General features: G+C 39.2%; 1 protein-coding gene across 1 annotated transcript; it reads right to left on the bottom strand.

Moving 5' to 3' along the window:
* Positions 1-831: 831 nt before the first annotated feature.
* LOC106937420 (vesicular glutamate transporter 1-like) lies at positions 832-17,467 on the bottom strand. Its single transcript, XM_015018929.1, has 13 exons — positions 16,843-17,467; positions 8,827-9,079; positions 7,790-7,908; positions 7,601-7,715; positions 6,303-6,390; positions 5,736-5,822; positions 5,268-5,404; positions 4,565-4,714; positions 3,911-4,043; positions 3,050-3,160; positions 2,378-2,505; positions 1,636-1,705; positions 832-1,211 (listed from the first exon to the last, which is right to left on the bottom strand). The coding sequence occupies exons 1-13, from the start codon at positions 16,902-16,904 to the stop codon at positions 949-951; spliced, it is 1,716 nt and encodes a 571-aa protein (XP_014874415.1). The 5' UTR covers positions 16,905-17,467; the 3' UTR covers positions 832-948.
* Between the last annotated feature and the right edge of the window lie 5,075 nt (positions 17,468-22,542).

Genomic DNA, 22,542 nt, shown 5'->3' with positions numbered 1-22,542 from the left:
TGCACTGTTGGTCTGAACCAATAAAACATTTTAATTTGATGCCCAAAATGGCAAAATCATGTTGGAGAACCTACGCTGCGTAATAATGACTTTAGTTTTAATTTGGAAAATGAGATCAGTCACTTAAGCTAAAGTTAGCCTTTCACCTGCTAATTAGCCAAAGCTAGCTTAGCACAACAATAACAATCTGACCAAAGAATCGGTCATAAAGTTTGTCGGTTTCAGTTGTTTTGTTTTGAAATACTTCAGGTATGAAATGGAGCCGTGGGACGAATTTTCATGTAGAGAAAAAAAACCCAAAATGTTGGTATCAATAAGAAAAAGGGAGAAACCGAAATGAAGGCGCCGTCGTCTTCATCATTTCCTAAAGAGTCCCATCTGATGTGTTATGACCAGTTTCCATTTTCTCCCTTTGGACACGTCGACTGATCCTGGCTTCCTTCCAGACTGAAAAATGCATGTTAGATAAATTAAACTCTCTTGCTGTTCATGGTGATGTGAGTTTCTGTGCAACATTGTGAGGATTGCTACATTTTCCAAGGTGTAACAAAAGTCTTGCCTCTACACTCATGTTTTTAACCATTATTTATATTCAGTTATCCAGGAAAATCAGCCCACGCCCTTAGATCAACACTGATCTGTGTGTCTGTGATGTTTCAGTGGATAAACATCCAAGCTACAATAACTCAAATTTAAATGAGCATCAAACCAATAAAAACCGAGTCATGATGGAAAACAGACTTAAACATGGACGCCTCATCTTAACAACAAGCCTGATTCCAGTCAAAGTTTGCAAAAAGGCTTCCTAACTGCACACATTTAACTACCATCCTCACTTTAAATGTCTTTAAAGTTCAAAGGTCAGGCTTCCTGAAAAGCCCGGTTGCTGTTTTGGTTCCTTCAGGTTTCCTCGTTGCTGCTGAGCCGTTTGTGTTTCTCTGGCTGCTTCTATGTGAACCCTGGGTAAGCGTAGCTGTTGGTCCCGGCCGGCTGGACGTACTCCTCGGTCCTGTCCCAGTCGGAGACCCAGCCGCCGCCGCCTCCGTTGGGGTCGGAGCTCTGGGTGGTGGCGCCGTAGCCGGCTCCTCCGCTGGAGCGGTACAGTTCCTCCGTCTCGTTGGCGAGCTCGTCCTCGTCCAGGATGCCGCACTTCTCCACGCTCAGCTCCTCCGGCTCGGCCCACGGCTGCTTCTCCCCAGAGGCAAAAATACCTGCACAGAAAAAAAGGCAAATATTTATCTGCATCCTGCTATTGCCGAAAAAACACAACAGGAGGGTTTCTATTAAATGGAAATATAAATCAAAATCATGAATGAATAAGCCTGTTCACGCAATAAGTCATTAAAAATCATGAATGTAATCAGTTACATCAAATATATGCAACTTTCTTCAAAGTAATAATTTTAAATTTAAAGACATTACATGTAAAAGTACCGAGAATAATGTGTAAAGCATTGAAGAAAATTCAGAAATGATTTAAGTAAAGAGAGAATAAACATAATCCGAGGTTTGGTTATATTTGAACAAGCTAATGTGTATAAATATATATAATGCTGAAACAGGAAATGTTTCCCAGAAATCATTCTGACAAAATTTGCACGAAGACTTCAGAGAACAATGACGAGTTTGACTCACCATAAAATACAACCCCTCCATAATGAACGAGTGAGGCGATCAGAAACACACCCTGCCACTCCTCCCGCGTCTGAATACAGAAAACAAAACAATTAGAAAGGAGGACTTAAAAATCCCCACACTGGGCAGAAGTAAGACTGATTGACATAAACTGTTGTAGACTTTAATCCACCTCAGAGTTCGGCCTCGTTTAACTTATGGATGTGGATAAAAAACAAGAACAAACTGCTGCTGCTGCGGCAACATTTTAATTCACAAACTCAACAGAAAAATGTCATTTCAGGAAAGGCAGAGAGAAAAACAGCTTCAGTTTTTAAAAAGTCACCGTAGTTCTGGATTTCTCTCCCTTTTAGGATTGTAATCATTTATTTCAATGGTTCCTTTTCCAGCAGCACAATAATAAAATATACAAATGCTTTGCTTTTTGTCCAGAATGGTTGCACAGCTTCAGGTTTGCGGTGGGTCACTGCAGTTTGTCACTTTTATAAAATGTTTTTTTACGTTTGTTAAAACCGACACAGAATGTGTGAAAAGATCGACGTCCTCTTCTCCCCTGAGCTGCCTGAAGAAATGCACCAAAAACAACCAATCAGAGCCAGGAGGCGGGGCTTACCACTGTTAACCAGCCCCATGTACGCGCTGCTGAAAGGTGCTAGGATCATAAACACAGTTACATGTTTTGATCCGTTTCTTGAATCTGTTAATCAAACAATCAACAAGAGGAAAGACGGATGAGCTTCACCTTGTTCTTGGTCATGGCGCCTACGATCAGCGGGCAGACCATGCCGGACAGCGTGCCCACGCCGTTGGAGATGCCCATGAGGATGCTGGCGTATCGCGGCGCGATGTCCAGGTGGTTGACGTTAAAACCTTCACAGGACGATAAAACGCCGTCAAAATTACACTAAAATTTTATTAAATTTATGCTAAAATGTTAAAACCAGAGTCAGGTTGTAAAAACTTACATTTACTTGAGTAACTTTTTTTTTAAATTCATTTTCGGAGTATTTTTACTACGATGTACTTTTTTCTCTTAATTGAATCATTTTATTATAAAGTATTTCTTCTGTTACTTGAGTAAAATTTCTGGATTTTCTTCCCACAGAATGAAAAACAAACATGTTTTAACCAAAACTCACCAGACAGACTCAAACCTGAAGCTTTTATTAAAGTTTCATCAGTTTTTTTCTGAAGATTTTGTTTATTTGATCTGATTCTGTTGCTTGATTTTGTTATTTTTGTTACTTATATTGTCATTTTGGTTGTTAAAATACCAAAATTTCCACTTAATTTTACATCCTGATGATGTACTTTTGCATATTAGATGAGTGAATGTGATCAGTCACTCGGTGCCGACTCTGAAACTCGTTACTCTCGTGTCGTTTTTGGGTCGTTTCTCTGAACCGAGCTCCACCTGAAATGGCGAACCCAGAGAATCCCACCGCCAGAACCAGGAAGGAGATGGCGACGCCCTTCGTGTGCGAGAAGCCGACCACCAGCAGGAGGGTGGCCTCCATCCCGAACCCTGTGCAGACCAGAGGTCAGAGGTCACAACAGACAGACATTTCAGCCCTGAATGCTCACTGATATGGAAACTGTTTGCTTTGCTCTGTTCTCTCATGATGCGCCCGTTTCTGCTTCCTCATTTCTCCAGTATGAACATCTCTGAGCAGAAATAGCTGAGCGAGGCAGAGCCTCTGCTAACACTTAGTCATCGTTTGCCTCATGTGGCCTGGTGTTTTCACACCACAGCTCACACAACTTTAACTTGGTAATGAGGCTGACTGGAGGGTGTGTGCTTTAAAAAGACCCAAACGATAAAACGCAGCCAGTCTGCTGAGTCGGCAGAATAAAATCCATAAACTTACATCCAGAAAATGACTTTTTTATTTGCTCTGATCTTAATGCAGGTCAGACTTTCTGCTCTGCAAAGACAAGCAGCCCAAGTGTTTTCGGTCTGCTTTCTAGTGCAAATATCTCAGTAGCTCATCTAACTGCTCAGCAAGATTCAGCAGCTTAAGTTAATAATTTCTAAATATTGATGAAAATGTTCAAGTTCCACTGGCAGATTATCTAACTTGTAACAAGACATTTCCCTTGTCATAAGTGAAATTATCTGCCACTAAAACTTAATAAGAAACTTTTAATTCAAAATAAGCTGCTGTGTCTTGCTAACAGTTATAAGTTTTTCACTTGAAATGAAACAAAACTAAGATATTTGCACTAAAAACTAAAGAAATATTTGTTCAGATTTTGTGCTTCTCCTCCTTCTGACCTCCACAGTTCATGATCTTCCTGACGTTTGTGGTGGTCATGATCTGATTGGAGCGCAGGTAGTCGGCGATTTGGCCTCCGATGGGAACGATGATGGTCATCACCAGGTGAGGCAGAGCAGAAAGTATTCCCACCTGGAGGCATCGACAACAAGCGCAGGTCAGTCCACTCAAAGACGGCGTCAAACTTTAAAAAACCTTTTCAACTCAACACTTGTTTGTTTATCTGGATTTTCAGGCTTTGCTTCTTGTTCCTCAAACTGTCAGGAAACCTTACAGCTGCTTCTTCCTGTTGGCTTCTCTGCTGCATCAGTTCTTTCATGTAAAAAATATTCTTTTGTGGAAATATTAGGAATTTATTGCATTAAAAACCAAAACTGAAAAAGCTAGCATCCTTTTCATTCGCTTGACATTTTTAAATGTTGCTCAATTCTCTTGGATTTTTTGGCCAAAACTGTGGCTGCTGGTTGGCCTAGTCAAAGTCCAGGCCTAAATCTGTGAAATCACTTGATAACTGATGTTCACACACAGTTTGTGAAGCTCTATGACGTTAAGCTCCAAAAAAAGTTGGTTTCTTTTCTACTTCCTGCTCTGCTTTGTGTTTTTTCTGCCTCCTAAAATAAACGCTGTGGTTGATGAACCTCCGGCTGAATTACCTTGCTGATTTCGAAGCCAAACACTTCCTCAAAGTAGGCGGGCTGGCTGATGAGCAACAGGTAGAAGGTCCAGCTGCGGCAGAAATTGGCCACTATGATGGCGTAGACCGGCATGGAGGTGAAGAACGATTTCCACGGAGTGTTGAACTTCTGCAACACCAAAACGCTCAGCGGTTCAACGTCTGACAACAGTTCTCACAGTCAGACGCAACGACCAGCAGAAACTGGAACTGTGGTCAGTCTGAAACTTTGGGCTGACAGAGAGACGGGCAGTTCACAGATCTGTCAGAGGAGCTGCTGCCGTTTTCTGACTCAACACAAACATCTGAGTCCGTTTTAAAAGAAATAAGAAAACCTTCATGATGAAGCTTATGGCTGGAAGGAACTGATGTTATGTTGTGTATTTGTTTTCTATGACGGAGAACTAAAGCCAGGCCAAGAAAAAAATAACCTGCAAGAATAAAGTCAGAACATTATGAGAAACGACGTAATACTGAGAATAAAGTCGTACAGCAGCAGGTTGAAATGAGGAAAAAGTCAGAAAATTACCAGAGTCATGTTGAAATGATACAATAAAGTCACAATGTTACAAGAATAAATTTGTAATAATAAGAAAAAGTCATAATAATGTAAAAAATGATAATAAAATGAGGAAAAAGTAATAATGATGGGAGAAAAATGGCAGTAATACGATGTGACTGACCGTCACCGTGTGCTGGGCCGACTCGCCGATGCTCTCCTCGATGTACGTCCGCTCCTCCTCCGTGATGGTCGGGTGAGCCGCCGGACTCTCGTACGAAACCAGGATCCAGAAGCAGTACCACATGACCCCAAAGGTCCCTGCAGGGTTCAGAGGTCAAAGGTCGAGACAAACAGGTCAGTTTGTGTTCAGGAAACATGAGAACATTTATGCAAAACATCACAGCTTCCAAAACATTAATGAGCTGCTAATAGAAGAGAAACAATCTAAAGAATCTATTGTAATTAAATATTTACATAAAACAAGCTGCTCCATCTTGATGAAAAGTTACTTTGAACTTTTCTTACTTTGCACCAAGATTGAAACTAGACCAAAAATACTTTGTAAGATTTAGTTTTGTCGCAGTGTTTATCCTGCAGACAGGGTTCTCTCTGTGTTTTCTGAGAAGGCCAGAGGTCAAAGGTCGTTTACCGTAGACGTAGAAGACGGAGGACCATCCCGAGTACTGGACCAGGATTCCAGCTAGCGGCATGGCGATCACTGCGCCCGCATAAGAGCCTGCAGAACCACAGACATGCATTAAGAACGTTAACCACATGATGAATGAAAACAAAGTCGATCATTTCCATTTGCAGGATTTATCGTTTTCCTCTTTCAGCTGCTTTGGCCTCAAATAGCTCTGATTTTAAAAGATCATTTTGTTTACAGTGACTTCATAGTTCATTTTGTTGTTTCTGTTGCTTTGTTTATTTATTTTGGATATTTAAAATATTTCCAGTTCCAGTGTTAAATCTTCATTAGAATGTAAAGTTTAATGATCTTTGACGTTTTCTAACATTATGTTACTGGAAAATGGTCTAAAAACAACAATATTATCGTTTATCGTGATAACTTCTGAGACGGTTTACAGTCCAGCAGCATTTATGCCAAAGCAGCAGCAGTTTTAATCAACAGCTGTGTATCGTAACAAATGTATCGTGATGATTCTGCTGAACAGCAAGCAGCAGCAGTGTGATGTACGGCGGCCCCTGAACGCACCACAGAAGGCCGTCGTGGCCAGGCGGCTCCGTTCCAGCGGCGGGGCCCATTTGGCCCAGATGCCGTGGCAGGCCGGGGAGGAGACGCCCTGACACAGAGACGGCTGGTTAATCACCACAGTCCTCACACCTCTTCTCCACTTTCACACTTTGTCACATGACAACCAGAGTTTGATGGACTTCAAACGTTTCACATCAACAGGCAGACAGACAGACACACACACACACACACACACACACACACACACATCTCCGTTCCCTTGAAATATCACAAAACTAACTGAAAACTAACTTTTCAGCAAGATATGAGTTTCATTTATGTAAATAATTCCTTAATAGTGAGAAAAAATTTCCGAGTTCCACTTGGTGCCGTTACCTAGCAACCCCAGCCAAGCCCAGCCCGTTACCTAGCAACCCCAGCCAAGCCCTTCCCGTTACCTAGCAACCCCAGCCAAGCCCTCTCACATGCTATAAAAGGAGTTTTCTTATGTAAAATCTGCTTATAATATGTACAACAGGCTCTTAAAAGTTACTAACTACAGACTCTTTCTTCAGTTCTATAATTATGGAAAGCGCTCAACTCGTTCTTACATTATAGTCATTGTTTTCTTTTGTAATAGATGGTTTATTTTATTAGAAGTAATCTTCAGTTAACTTTATATGGTACATATTTATAAAAATGTATTTGGTAACACTTTATTTGAAGGGGTGTGCTTCAACATCACACTGTCATGAACATAAAGTCTTTATGAATGTTTGACTGTTGTCATGAAGTGTCATTCAGTAAATAATGACACTTTTAATGCAAAGTTGCTCTAAAAGTTGCATTAAAAATCCATTAAAAATGCAAACTTTGCATGATTTTGTAAATTATGATAATTTAATGCAAAGTTTGCATTTTTAATGGACTTTTAATGCAACTTTTAGAGCAACTTTGCATTAAAAGTGTCATTATTTACCGAAGGACACTTCATGACATCTGTCATAAACATTCATAAAGACTCGTTCATGTTCATAACAGTGTGATGTCAGTCTTATTCACACCCCTTCAAATAGAGTTAACACTTATTTCCTGCCTCCTGTTCTAGATGTTATTTCAGGGTTTCAGAGTAAAGGGGGATAAATTAACAAATCACATTTTTATATTTTTACATCTAAAAAACTCTGAAGTCACATTTTGTTTTTATTTTTCACTCCTCGGCTCCAGTAAACATCGTTAAAGCTTCAGGTTGTGAAGTGACACAGAGTTCTGCGTTTAAACGGTTTGGACACTTTCTGGAGCAGAATGTTTCCCCGTACCTCCACCAGGCCCTGACAGATCCTCACTATGATGACGCAGCCGAAGTGCATCCGCGCCGCCGTGGGGATCAGCATGTTCAGGCAGGAAGTGGCGACGATGGCGAAGCCAAACACCCTGCAGAGGCACACAGAGGTCAAAGGTCAGGGGGAAAACACCCGGAAATGTGAACATCAGGAGGATTAGCTGACCTGTTCGCTGCGAACTTCTGACAGATGAAACCTCCAGGGATCTGGGTGACGATGTAACCCCAGAAGAAGGAGCCGTGGATCATCCCCACTGTCTCTGGATCCCAGCTGAACTGAGCTTTCTGAGGGGACACAAACGCATCACGCTCACATTTACTGAGGGGACACAAACGCATCACGCTCACATTTACTGAGGGGACACAAACGCATCACGCTCACATGAACTAATATTCAATCTTAAAGCTTCATGCCATGAATAACGGTGTGATGAAGCTGAGCTCAGGTGAAATCAGCAACAGAAATAAAGTAAAACATCTAAAGTGGCGCAACAGTGACACCTGCTGTCCGTTCAGCAGTACTGCATCTCTTTTGTTGTTGGATTTCTTAAATTTTGTGATCATTGTTTGTCTTCACTCTTCCTCAGGGGTTTCCAAACTGAACCCAGTGAAGATAAACAACAAAAGGACAAAATACCCAAATTTTGTCCTTAAAATTTGGGGATTTTAAGGACAAAAATGAATGTGACAATATTCCTTCATATTGATTTTAAAACTTATTCCATTGCCAGATTATTTCAAAACATTTTTCCCCACTGGTGAAATAATCTGTCAAAGGAACTGGAACCTTTTCATCAACATTAAGGGACTACTGATTTAAGATAAGTTTATTTATATTTCTGAAAAGGTAATTGTAAGTTAGTTTTATTTTAAAGATATTGAGATATTTGCACCAGAAACTAGATCAAAAATACTTGGTAATATTTTGTGTTTTTGCAGTGTAGTATACAGTTTTCTGGTTTTAGTTTTTTAATGCAAACCTGGCAACAGGAAGTTGCTCTTGCTGAATTAAAGCTGATATTTGTCGTTCTACTTACTACAAAAATAAGATGAAACCTGGTTTAGAAATGAGAATTAATTTTAGTTGTTTTTTTCCTTTCTGAGAAAAAACTAATCAAACGGCTCCATTGCAGAAATGTGATTGGGCCACAACACAGCAGTGGTTCTGAGGGGAAGCCCAGAGGAGGTGCAGCTCTGACTCACCACGATGACCTCCTTGTTGTCCCTGAAGACGGTGTGGCTGTTGACCATGCTAACGATGGCCACGCCCAGGTTGCACCTGATGCCGAACGAGATGCAGAAGCCAATCCCGGACAGGATGGCGATGATGTAGCGGCGGGGCAGGCCGAAGCAGGTGCAGTCCACCACCGGCATCTCCTTCTCCTGCACCAGCTCCGGCCGGCCCTCCGCCGACAGCTCGATGGTTTCGCCATTTTCCTGCTTCTTCTCTAGCGCCCTGCAGCAACGAGAGACGTTTCCTTCATACGGCAACAAAACGCAGAACTCCACATTTCAGCTGCAGGAAATTTATAGAATCGCCTCTGTTAGAACAACAGAGTCCAGATTTTAATGTTCTGCTAACGCGCTAACAGCAGAGCTAATTGTTAGCGGTTTTGCTAACCTTGAAAATGCTTAGCGTACTTAGCTTCCCTCAATTCAGAGGTGAGCAGATTTCCAGAAAGTACACTCGAGTAAAAGAAGAACTATTTATTTTTACTCAGCAGAAAAAGCAGAAATGGTTCAGGAGTAAGAAAGTATTTGGTAAAAAGTCTGAGTAACTGATCAGTTGAGTAACTGATCAAATTATCAATCATTTAAAAATGACATCATCAGACGGACCGAAATATAAAGTTAAGAGGAAATTTTGGTATTTTAACAACCAGAAAAAAATTAATTCATAAGTAACAAACATAACAAAATGAGGCAAAAAATTATTTTTCCAAATCAGCTTCAATAAAAACTTCAGAAACTTGGACAGAAGCTGCAGGCGAGTCTGGTGGTTAAAACATGTTTGGTTTTCATTCAGTGGGAAGAAAACCCAGAAGTTTCACTCAAGAAAGAAAAAAAATACTTCATAATGAAATTACTCGAGTAAAAGTAAAAAGTTCAGTGTAGTAAAAATACTCCGAAAAGGACTTTTTTGTTTTTTTATAAAAAGCTACTTAAATAAATGTAACCGAGTAAATATAATTAGCTGCTACCCGACTCTGCCCAAATTATTTTCTAAAGTGATAATTTACTCGGCTGTTTTCTAAACTTTCAATTGAATAAAGTTGAATGTAACTATAGCAACAGTTAGCTAAACATTCTCCATCTTGGATTTTATCAAACAGTAAAACAAACACCAGCCCAAATTTTACTAAAACTTCTGATTTTATAAGAAACTGAAAAAAAGACTATTTACCATATTATTAGAATTTAACCAAAGTAACTCAAGTTAAATTTTACTTGGAGTTAAACATTTAACATTAAGGCTTTTATTTTGAAGTGACTTTAGGCCACTTATGCAGCACTTCCTTTTCCTCTCCTCTTTTTCTCTCTTTTAAAATAACTTTATAACAAACAACAAAATAAGACCTGCACAGTTCAGAACAAGATGTAAACATAAATAAAGTATCTAACAGAGGAAGAAAGAAAAAATTGGAATAAACATAAAAGGAAATGTTAATTTTGGGATTCATCTCAGAAATTTCCTACAAAAACCCTCAAAAATGTACGAGTTTGAAAAGTGATGAAAAAACATGCTAGAAAAAAATCCCAGAAATTTTGAGATTAATCTCAGAAATACATTTGGCAGTAATTTTGTTTTGGCAGAAATGTTTTAATTTTTTTAATCTATAATGACTCCAACATGTCAGATTAAATTATAATTCCAAGATGAAAACTGGAGCTTCGGGCTGCAGTCTGATATAACCCGAATTGAAGTTAGCACTTTAGCATTAGCTTCCGCTAAGCACTGTGTTGGTGTAGCACTTTAACGTTAGCGTTGCTAATGTTCATGACTAGTGCTTCAGGGGTAGCGTAGCTAGCGCTTTGTTAGCCACGCCCACCACTGTCTTCCAGAGAATCTGATGTTTTCCCAGCATGCAGCGTTTATCTGCTGGCTGCTTAGAAACCGTCTGGACGCCAGATGTTTTCTGTCAGGCTGAGTGGATATTCTGAGCCTCACCAGGGAAACACCAGCGTTTGTTTCTTACTTCTCCTGGAGGTGTTGATATATTTTGGTTTTTGCTTTGCACACATTTGTCTCCTGACAGAACCGGCTCCTAACGCCAGAGAAGGTGTTGGTAACTGCAGAGTTTAACACCAACATGTTTCTCCTCTTCTTCACGTTTCCTGAGAAGCTCTGACCTTTTTCTGCCTCCCGTCTGAAAGACATCAAATATGTATCCAAGGAGCCATAAATGAACCATGACATGTGAAACACTGAGCAGAAACCTCTTCATATCACTTCCAATATGAACAACAAACTGTGGCATGAAAACGATTTTACTTGCAATTTTTTTGCTTTTTTAATGTTTCAGATCAACTAATTTTAACACCAGATACACCAGAAAGGAAAAATCTGTTTAAAAATCATTTTATTTATAAAGTGGCCTGGCATTGTGTGAAAAAGTAACCACGCCATAAAACTGGTAATTGGTTCCACATTAAACGGGCAGTAATGGTGACAATCTAATTAGATGTTATTGGACTCTTTCAGGAAATGATGTCCAAACATCAGGGACAAAATCGATACGTTGAAAGTGCAGAGGGGCCGCAAAAATATTTTAAAACTACGTTTTTCTGCCTTTTTTAAAGTTTATCAGCTCAATAACAAACTAAAGTAACATTTTATATTATTGTAGATACAAACATAAAAAGGTTTTACGTGACGTTTTGGGTGGATTATCTGTTTTGCCTCTCAGTAAAACTGGGTCGATGTTTGTGGTTCTAGTTACTAGACGACTGTAGTAAAGTCATTAATAGACAGGAATTTGTATTTTCGGCCATTTTGTTCTCCCATCCCCTCACTTGAGGACCTGTAATCACCCTCCCCAGCTCTAACCGCTCTCTCAGTTAGCCTGCTCTTTGTCAGATCCTCCACTTGATGCCTCCAGCTGGAGCCTTCAGGTTCCTGTTTTCATTTAGTTTTAGATTTTCCCCTGATCTCTAGTTTTCATTTTAAAGATTTTTATGTTCCACTGACAACAGTGGCAGCTCCAAAAGAGGGAGCAGAGGGGGCCACGGCCCCTACGTGAAAAACGTCTCTCTCCCAAGAGAAACATGTTCTTGTCATAGAAAGGCATCATCTTCAATAAAGACAAAAAAATAAATAAAACCCAATGCATGAATAAATGAATTAATAAAATATCACCTTTTGTTTTTTAGTTTTGTCCCTTGAAAGTTTAAGATTTTCTGGGGTGCCTCTGTATCTCTGTTATTTCTCTTGGTTCCATCTTTGTGTTCAAAAATTAATTATTTTTATCAACTATATACGAGTCATTTTCTGTTCCATTTAATCAAAGTTATCCACCTGATTTATTTTGGAGTCAAATACATATATAAACTACACTGAAAAATTTATTTTATTTATTCCTAGCTAAATATTTTTGAGGCCTGCATTTTGTTTTACGCTCTAATGGCTGAAGGCGTCTGTCATGATGCTGGTTTTAGTTTTTCTGTCTGAAGACGCTGTAAAAACGAAATGTCATATCTTTTCAATCAACTCATGAAACAGGGAGAAATAAAAGCCTTGCAATCATAATGCAGAGTTACTTTGAGTGTGCTTAAAGGTTGCAACAATCCTCAGCGGTGATGAAGTATTGATGATTCTCCATGTTAAATTATTAATAGGCTATCTCTGGCTCACTCAGTCTATTTTTGTCCGGGCGGGTCCCTCTTCCTCCTTCCTGCCTCCTCCTCATCTTCACCCGGCTTTACCACCAACAATCCACAGAGCATCTCTCTCTCCAACAATCACTTCCTGGTCTGTTTCCACCACAAATATTCACCTTATTGTCATATTACTTCACATTTTTCTGCCTCTATCAAACAGACCATCAGTTACAGTGAAACATTGTAATGTAGAAGAAAATAAAACCAGGTAATATTCTTAAATAAATAAATTTAACTTCTATCTGTTCTCAGCTTGCCTGGGTCAGCACTTTTCGTTTGAAGCATTAGTCTGAATCAATAATAAACGATGCCATAAACAAACTGTTATTTTGCATGAAGTGCAGAACTTTTATAACGCTTAGTAAATGTGCAAATTTCTGACTGAACGACATAATTTTATGCCTCATTTTATTAATTTGTTACATGTTGGATTCATATTTAAAAATGAAATATCAGATTAAATCTGATTTCCAATTTTAATTGATTTGGGTTTTTCTCGCTTTTATTACAAATGACAGAAAATATTCGTTTTAAAAAATGCTTTTATTTTAATCAACCCATCTGGGACTCTACCTGAATTAAAAAACACTACCATTAAAAATAAAAACTGTTTTAAAAAAACTAACTGTTTTAGGACACCGCTTAAGCAATGGTTACTAGATAATCACAATTCTATTCATATTTTTAACTTAACTTTTAAATGAACAGTTTTAGCATTTTTTTGTATCATTTAGATTTGTTTTTATGATCAAGTTTAACTGTAAATTACACAATTTTATCTATGCAATAAAAACTATCATAGATGACTTATGTCGTCATTCATGTTCATTAATTTTTTTTTTTTTTCCATCTCTTCCATCAACATGGTAGGAAACTACAGATGAAAATTAGCCTCTGGCAAAACCTGACATGTTTATGTGATGTATTCATGTTGATTGAAAAATAAACCAAATTAAATAAATACACGCTGGAAAACAAAATGGCGGATCACTTCGGCGGCTGAAATCACTCTGAAACAAGGAAGTGAAAAAGAAATCCATATTTTCCGAAGATTATAAAACAGAAAATTTTGTTAATCAATAAAATCACTTTGAAACAATTTCCTTCCCTTTCACAATTATCACACAGCACAACATAAATCGCCAATAAAATATTCGCAGTTTGAGAGAACAGACATTCAATGTGTTTGGATATTTTCTCCTAGGCGCCATATTTGTTAGCATGAAGCTAATCTGCGGCGACTGTTCATCGCTGACCTTTCAGGAAAATCCGCTGTAATCCCTGAAAGCCACCTGACCTGCTGGATGTCACACCTGAAGAACGGAGCCCGAGCTGCGCAGTTCTGTCGTTCAGACCCGAACCAGAACCGAGAATCAGGGTCAGAGGCGATGACGCTAAAGACAGCAGAACCACTTCCGGTGCAGGTTGGTTCAAACATCCGGAGGTACCAAAGTAGCGTCGCTACTTCAACATGTTTTACTCAAATATAAAACTTATCCGTCCAATAAATTACTCAAGAGTAAAGAAAGTATTTGGTAAAAACTCAAACACTTAGTAGGCTTAACTGATCAAAATTAAATACTTAAAAATTGCGTCATTAAACAGACCGAAATATAAAGTTATGTGGAAATGCGAGTATTTTAATGACAAAAATGAAAACAATCGATACAAATGGCAAAATAAGAAAATCAGGCAAAAGAAACTTTTTTACAAATCAGTTTCTTTCAAAATAAAACTAACAGAAGCTGCAGGTGTGTGTGTGTGTGACTGTTTGGTGATTCTTTGGTTAAAACAAGACAAATATTCATTCAGTGAAGTTTTTCACAGTAGGCATCTAGAAATTTTACTTGAGTAAAAGTAATGATTATTTATAGTATAGTTTTTACTTTACTGTTAAATCATTATTGGAATTTTATTACTTCATAATAAAATTACTTGAGTAAAAGTAAAACGTAGTAAAATTACTCCTAAAAGTTGTTTTTTTTCCCAAAACGTTACTCATGTATAAATGTAACCGAGTAAATGTGACTAGTTACTGTACTCCGAGTCGGATGATCAGTTTTGAATCATTGACACAGAGCGACGCCTGGCGGGATTTGGTCCAAACCAGGAAGTCCCAACCGGACCGCCTGACCAGCAGCCTCCCACGCGCGTTACGCGGCGCACCTGGGCGCACGTGCGCCGGGCGGAAGTGACTGCTTACAGCCTGCTGCCGTTTAATGGAGAGGACTAATCCCGGTAGTTGGGCGTCCCGCGGAGGGAGGGGCCGCCGGGAGAGACAGAGATCGGCCCAGGTGTACATCCTGCGGGGATTTACGCAGGCCGACAGCTTGGAGAGGAGAGGCTATTTCTGGAGAGGATTTAAGAGTTGAGACGCTGCATCAAATCCCAGGAGGGAGAAAGGCGAGTCCATCGATAACCTCCATGCGCTCAGATTCCTGAAAATGCTCCGGACTTCTCCCCTTTACCCCTACACTGTAAAAAATGACCCCGGAGTTTACATTAAAACGATGTAGAATCACAGCAGAAAACTATCATAATGTGAATGTTTTTGGGAGGAAATGAGAAAAGCCATTAATAAAATTACAAAACGTTCTTTAGTTATTCTGAAGTCTGGCGTATGTTTTTTCTCTTTATTTCTCCCTCTCTTTCCCAATACAAATATCAGTGGCCCTAGATTAATCAAAACAAAGAATATTACAGAAAAACAAAACAAATGAAAATCAGTCAGTAACTGGAAATTTTTTAAAAATAAGATACCTCCGTTTCTATGCACTAGTTGGTGTGTACATTTACAATTTATTGAAGAAAATAAAAACACTTGTGCCCCCAAAATAGATAAATATTTTAAGATGTTTCACAGCAACAATATGTGAATATAATCAATTTCTGAAAGCTACAAATGGTGGTAAAAAAAAACAGGAAAATATTGTAATAGTCATAACAAAACAATTCCGTTAAAGTTTCATTCAAATACCAGAAAATCTTTTTAAAATACTAAACATTCATGTCACTTTGTGCTGTAGTTTTTACACAAAATTAAAACTTATTTCTGTAGATTTAACAGATGATTGATGTAATTCAGCTGTGACTTCAATCACTGAAACTTCTTACATATTTTTAGTGCCGTTGAAACGTCTAATTTTCACAGGAAGCAACATTTTTTACAGTGCAAGTGTTGAGGTTTTTACAGAGAAGTCCCTTTAGCCTTTTATGACTCCGTGTCAGATTTCTGCTGCCTTTAGTCATAATCTGTCATTAAATCTGCAGCACAATCCCTGAAGTTTATGTATTAATCCAAACCTAAACATTCTGAGTTTTAACTGAAATATGATCAATTTGTGTGATAAACCTGCTGCGGCATAAAGCAGCAGAAATTGATCCAAAAATCGATCCGACGTTTCATCTTTCCCTGAAAGGACATTTCTGCCTACGATGAAACCAGATTCTGTTCCTGGATCCCAGGAAGAGGCGGCGGCGGCTAATTTTACTCCAACCTGCAGATTGGAGCTTCAGTTTGGGTTTCAACGCTCAGAATGGACCAGAAAGTTCTGGAGTCGCAGCATAAATGCAGATGTGTCAGATAATCCAGGCCTGAGGACATCCTGATCTCCTTCACTGCTCTCATCGGTCAGACCAGAGGCAAAGCACAGTTTGAGAGATTGGATTCAGTCAGACGAGCACAAGTTTGACCAAAGGTGACAAATTAAAGGTAATAATTACAAATCTGAGGTGGGAAAATCATGAAACATTACACTGAAAAAAAAAAGAGAACGGCGCTCCAACTAAAAAAAAAAAATATATAATTTTTTGCATGTCAAACTTAATTTACGTTTCTTTAACACGACAACTTAATAAACGCAAGATATTTACTAGGATAACCTTAATTTGATTATTTGCAACAAATCAAGTTGGATCTCCTGCCTTTTTTGTTTTAAAGGTTACAAAACACAAATGCATCAAAAAGCAGCTAAAATGTATCAATACCAGAACAGGAAAGGATAAATAAATCTCTGAATGAAAGTTTTCAGAACGAATATGGAAATTAAATATAAAAAATATTAAAAAAAAAAAAAAACAAAGTAGAAAGTTAGTCACTCTGGCTAAATCTGTCATTTACATGATGAATTAATGATTAATATTCATAGTTACCTTTATGACAATAAAATGCTCTAAATTACCTCTTTAACCCAGCTACTTGTTTAAATGTAAAATCCTGTAAAGGAGAACGTGGCGCCCCCAGGTAATACTCCGCCCAGGGGCGCCGCCACATCGGACCGGCCCTGCGGCGGATCGCGATAACTTCGGTTTTCGCCTTATGCATTCAGAGGATCGACCTACCCGTAAATCTTCCCCAGAGTCTTCGCTGCCACAGCTTTGAACCTGTCCGGCCGGATCTCCATCCTCACGGTCCGGTCCGGTTCCGAGCGCACAGCCTTCTCCTCTGCTTCCTTAAAAAAATCTGCTTCTATTCACCTGATCATCAGATTCCTTCAAGCTCCCAAATCTGAGGCAGCTGTCCCGGGATTTTCTGGTTTCTAATAATCATAAATACATTTCCAGCCGAACTTTTGCTTCCGTATCCACACGAACTTGTTTTAATGAGGTTTGGGTCCGCGGCGGTTCCCTTCCAGGGAACTTTGGGGAGGATTCATGGCCAGGCGGCGTCTGTGGCCGCGGTGCTGAAGCAGATTACAGCTGCCTGCGCGCTAATCTCCAGCAGTGAGTAGTGGAGGAGAGCATGTCACTTCCTCCCGGCGCTCCGGCTTTTTTCAGCCGAGCCGGGCTATTCTGGGCGCGCAGCGGCCGTGAATGGAGGGAGTGGACCCGGACCGGGGCACGCAGGACTCACCGGGCGGGAACTGCGGGATGCTCTCCGGAAGGTTTGCGCTTTTTATGCGTCCAAGAATCAACTTTAAACTGCGTTAAAACGCATGACGTGAAGTGTTTACTACAACTTTATTATTTATATAAATCACAAATTGACAGAGTTGGGGAGTAACTATATTTACTTGAGTAACCTTTTTGAAAAAATTACTTTTTGGAGTATTTTACGTTGTACTTTTCACTTTTACGTGAGTAATTTTATTCTGAAGTATTTATTCTCTTGAGTAAATCTGGATTTAATTACACTGAATGAAAATCAAACATGTTTTAACCAAAACTCACCAGACAGACACTCTGTCATGATGTGGTTTGTTGTGGTGAGGATAGGGACGCAGGTAGACCCAGGTTGAAGGTGAAGATGAAGAGTTTAATGGTGATAATCCAGGTAAACAGAGCAACAGCACGAAGAACATCAGACGGCACAAGGAATCCAGGTAACACTTGACGTGTTACCTGGATTCCGACGAGAGACAAGGACAACAGGTGGGTTTAAATACACACGGGGTAATCAAGGGGATGAGACACACCTGGGAAACAATCAACGGGGAGGACAGAGACTGAACACAGAAAATCTCAAAAATAAACAGAAACACGGATCGTGACACACGCAGCTGCAGATTCTGTTAAAGTTTCATCAGTTTTTTATTGAAACTGATTTGAAACATTTTCTTTTTGCTGATTTTGTTATTTTGCTATTTTTATAAATTATTCTAATTTTGGTCCTTAAAATATTAAAATCTCCACTTTATAACTTTATATTTTGGTCCGTCTGATGATGTAATTTGTCAATATTAAATGATTCATTATTTGATCAGTAAACTTTGTACCAAATGCTTTTTTTAATTCTTGGACGGCTACATTTTACTTTTAGTTAAGTAAAATTATCTAATTGTTAGAATTTGTTTCTATGACGACATAATAAAATTACTGTGTGCATATAAAAAAGGAGTACATTTCCAGCAAAAATCTCAAACATTTTAGGATTATTCTCAGAAATTTTCCAGAAAAAAAAATCTGAGCTCCAAAAGGGAAAGAACTGCAAAAAAACCTCATAAATTTCAGTTTAATTTAATAGAAAAAAATTGTAGAACAAAATGGAAATATCTAAATTTGAAAAGTCGAATAATTGCTAGAAAAATCTCAGAATTTTCTAGACAAAACCTTTTCTTAGTTTGAAAAGTAAAAAAATTGTTCATCTCAAACATAGGAGTGTTAAATGTTATCTTTCAATGATTATCTTCTTAAAGGGCCAGTGTCATGCGTTTTCCAGACACATAGTGTCATTTTGTAGCACAGCCAGTAAATATGTGACCTTCAGTTGTTATAAAAATGCTGAAAATATCAAATATGACCTGATTTATTAATTGGGCGTCTGTCTTCTTACTTCTGCTCTTCCTGAAGCTCCTCCTCCAGGAAGTCGTCCCAACATGGCTCCTCTATTAACCCTTTAACGTTTTTTCCAGCGTTGCTCTGAGCAGCAGCTCCTACAATGAGCTGTTTGCTAATTTCTGCTGGCTAGTCTGAAGGAGCTGAATGGGGGAGAAGCTGCGCCTTGGAGGCGGGGCTAGGTCCAAATAGGCTCTTTGGACAGCTGAATGGTTGCCATGGAGATGAAAGGATTTGTCAAACATGAAGGAATCAAAGCAACACTGCAGGGAAAAACATGAAAACATTATGGGAAGATAAAAAAGTAGATTTTTGATGATTCTGCCACTTTAAAAATAAACTGTAAATAGTTCCAGCTCCTCCAGTCCAAAAGCGGTTTGGTTAACTGGTTTCTCCCCAGTTTGGATCAAGTTGACTCATCAACTATTTAAACAAAAGTATCAAAATAATTTATGACTTTTAGCAATCAGATAAAAAAGAGATTTATTTAAAATATTTGTTCAAACAGCTAAAAAATCCAGGATTATAGAAATCAGTTTCCCTTCAAGGCGCCGTTGGTCTGAACCTGCAGCTTCGTGGCCACAGGTGGTTTAATCTGAGAGAAAATTACCTTTAATGGCTCCAGAATGAAAACCGTCTTCAACAAAAACAACATTAAACTTCAGGCTCAGCTTATCTGGGGCTTTCATATTTCTGATTTATCCATTTTATTTCCTGGAACGAAGTCATGAGAGACTGAATTCCCAGACTGACGGAAAACGATAAACCACAGCAATGGTTCGTTTGAGGCTTTTATTTCCTACTGAACAGGAAGCTGCTGATTTTACATAAACTGACAAAACTTCTCACACTGGAGCTGGTGGAGAGGGGTCAGAGGTCACTGGGGTCGTGGTTCATACAGCTAGGGATGGACAGAGAATGAAATAGAAAGCACAGCCGTATGGAGCTAAAACAGAGCCATAAAGTTTGTTCAAAAGTAAAAATAATTACAACCCAAAAAACTTGAAACTAAAACAAAAATTGAGACTAAAAATAATAAATTATTATTGTGACACAAACATAATTAAGAAAATGAAAAAAAATTGAAAGTGAAAAACTAAAGAAGAAAATTAAAATTGAAAAAGATTTGAAACAGAAAAATAATTTGAAACTAAAAAAAAAAAGTTTAAAACTGAAATAGGAAGTTCAAAACTACTTTTCAGATCCAAGTTTTTCAGTTTCAGATCTTTTTTTTTAGCTAATTTTTTTTTTCTTTGAACAAACTGTATGGCCCTATTGGAGCTCCATACAGCGGCCTGTGCAGCTTGTGCAGCTTGTGCTTCAGATGCAGCTCTTCTCCAGATCCTGAGCCGATATGGTTCTCAGGGAGCGCGAGGAGAGGAAGAGCGGCGGGAACGGCATGGCGGCTGGAGGCGGCGACAGGCTGGGCGCCATGGAGATGATGGACGGCGTGTCCGCCAGCGAACCGTAGCCCGATTTCTGCAAACTCATGGAGGACGAGTCAGCAGCGGGGCCGTGGAAAAACCCGGGAGCGTCCAGGGCGTCTGCGGTGCCCTCTGCAGGCGGGAGGTCAGAAAATCAGCTGAAAGTCTACGACAATAGTCTTAATATTAACAGACAAACTTTGCGATAATACAACATAAAAATCATAATAATACCACAAGAAAACTTGCAATAATGAGCAAATAAAGTTCAACAAGAATAAAGTAATAATGCAACAAAAAGTCACATAACAGAATAAAGTTGTAATAATTTGAGAATGAGGTCATAATATTACCAGAACAAAGTTTAAATTATGTGTGGAAAAAGTTGCAATGATATGAGAATGAAGCTGTAATACAAAAATAAATTAATCATAACAAAGACTTTCTGTTAGAATAAAGTTCTAATAATGCGAGAATAAAATTGTACAAAATTAAAGTAAAAAAATAAATGATAAAAGTCATTATAATGTACAAATAAAGTACAAATTTATTCCCATCATTTTAGTCCCATAATTTAATCTTTTTCTTAGCCTGGCCCTGTAATGCTCCATCATATTTTAAACAGGGAAACAAGTTTAGAAAAATTAAAAATGTTAATTTTTCTAAACTTGTGTGTATCGGGGCCCAAACCTGTCTCCTGCCCCGGGCCCCAGATCCTCCTGAACCGACCCTGGACGGGATGACTCGGTTCTGATTGGAGGAACAAGAATAATAAAGGAAAAGCAAATGTGACAGAAGCAGGAGAGTTTTGCTCAGGCGTGTGGCGGGCAGACCTGGGTCGTCCTGCAGCTGCGCGTGCAGGTACTGCTGTTTGGTGTAGAAGTTGTTGTAGATGCAGTAAACTGCAGCCATCAGAGCGACAGTCCCGACTGACGCGGCGATGAAAAGGAAAATCTTGGCGTTGTCTTTGTCTACGGGAGCATCTGGATCAGAACCAGCAGGAAAACGTTACAGCTGCAGTACGTAACTTTTATTAAAATCGTTTTCATCATGATGCCATGATGGTTTGATAACAAAAAACACAAGCTCCTTTTGTTTTTCAATTACTGACTAGAAACAACCAATCAGAGCCAGGAGGCGGGGCTTAGCGCTGTCAATCACCCTCCACAGCCCTTTGTAAATGCTAATGCTAGTTAGCAAAGCCACCAATGACAGATGATAAACAATTTTTCTGTAAGTTGCTTCTCTGCCATTAGCGCATACAGCAGTTGGTACATGAGGATGATTGGCAGCGTTAAGCTCCTCCTCCTGGCTCTGATTGGTTGTTTTTGGTGAATTTCTGTCTCAAAACAAACTGCCAACATGGAGACATTTGATTTATAAGAGTTACTGCAGCTTTAAATCCACTGGAGCCAAAATCAGAGTCCCGGGAACTTACACGTCCTCTTAGCGTTGAGATGAGCTGCGTCGTCCTGGACGAGGAGGTCCCGGATGTGAGGAGGCGGGGGAGGAAGAGCCGGGCTCATCTTCCTCTCAGACTGCAGGGTGACCTGAGAGCTGCTGGGCGGAAACATCAGCAGCAGGCACAGAGCGGCAAGGCCTCCCATGGCGACCATCTGAAACACAAACAAACTCCTCCATCTTCCTCAGCCTTAAAGGGCCGGTACTGTGTGTCTTCCAGCCACATAGGGCCACTTTACTGCAGAACTAAGGTGTTATGTTACTTTCAGTTGTTATATAAAAACTATATATATCAAATATGATTTAGAAAAATGTTGAGCTAAATAATAAAACAAAGTGAGGCATTTTGTCTACATTTTCAGTAATAATGCAGTAAACCACTGGATTCCACACCTTTGGTCCCAGAACTGATCAGAATGGAGAACAAAAAGTTTTGTATATCAAATATGACTTAAAATAACATTTGTCTTTGTAATTATCATCTTGAAATTGGGCCTCTGTCTCTTTAAGAAGCTCCTGCTCTTCCTGAAGCTCCGTCTCCAGGAAGTCGTCCCAACATGGCTCCTCTATTAACCCTTTAACGTTTTTACCAGCGCTGCTCTCAGCAGCAGCTCCTACAATGAGCTGTTTGCTAATTTCTGCTGGCTAGTCTGAAGGAGCTGAATGGGGGAGGAGCTGCGTCTCGGAGGCGGGGCTAGGTCCACCCAGGCATTTAGCAGCTGAATGGTTACCATGGAGATGAAAGGATTTCTCTAACATTAAACAACTCCATGTTTGCTTTGATGAGGGAAAAACATTAAAACATGATGGAAAAAATTTAAGTAAAGTCGATTTTAAATTATACCGCTCCTTTAATGTTTTTATGAGCTCTTAATAAAAATGT

This window comes from Poecilia latipinna, unplaced genomic scaffold, assembly GCF_001443285.1.
Source record: "Poecilia latipinna isolate Pla-1442-1.1 unplaced genomic scaffold, P_latipinna-1.0 Scaffold2341, whole genome shotgun sequence".
Lineage (NCBI taxonomy): Eukaryota > Metazoa > Chordata > Actinopteri > Cyprinodontiformes > Poeciliidae > Poecilia > Poecilia latipinna.
Note: the sequence above shows the minus strand (reverse complement) of the source record. Positions and strands in the feature narration are given on the sequence as shown.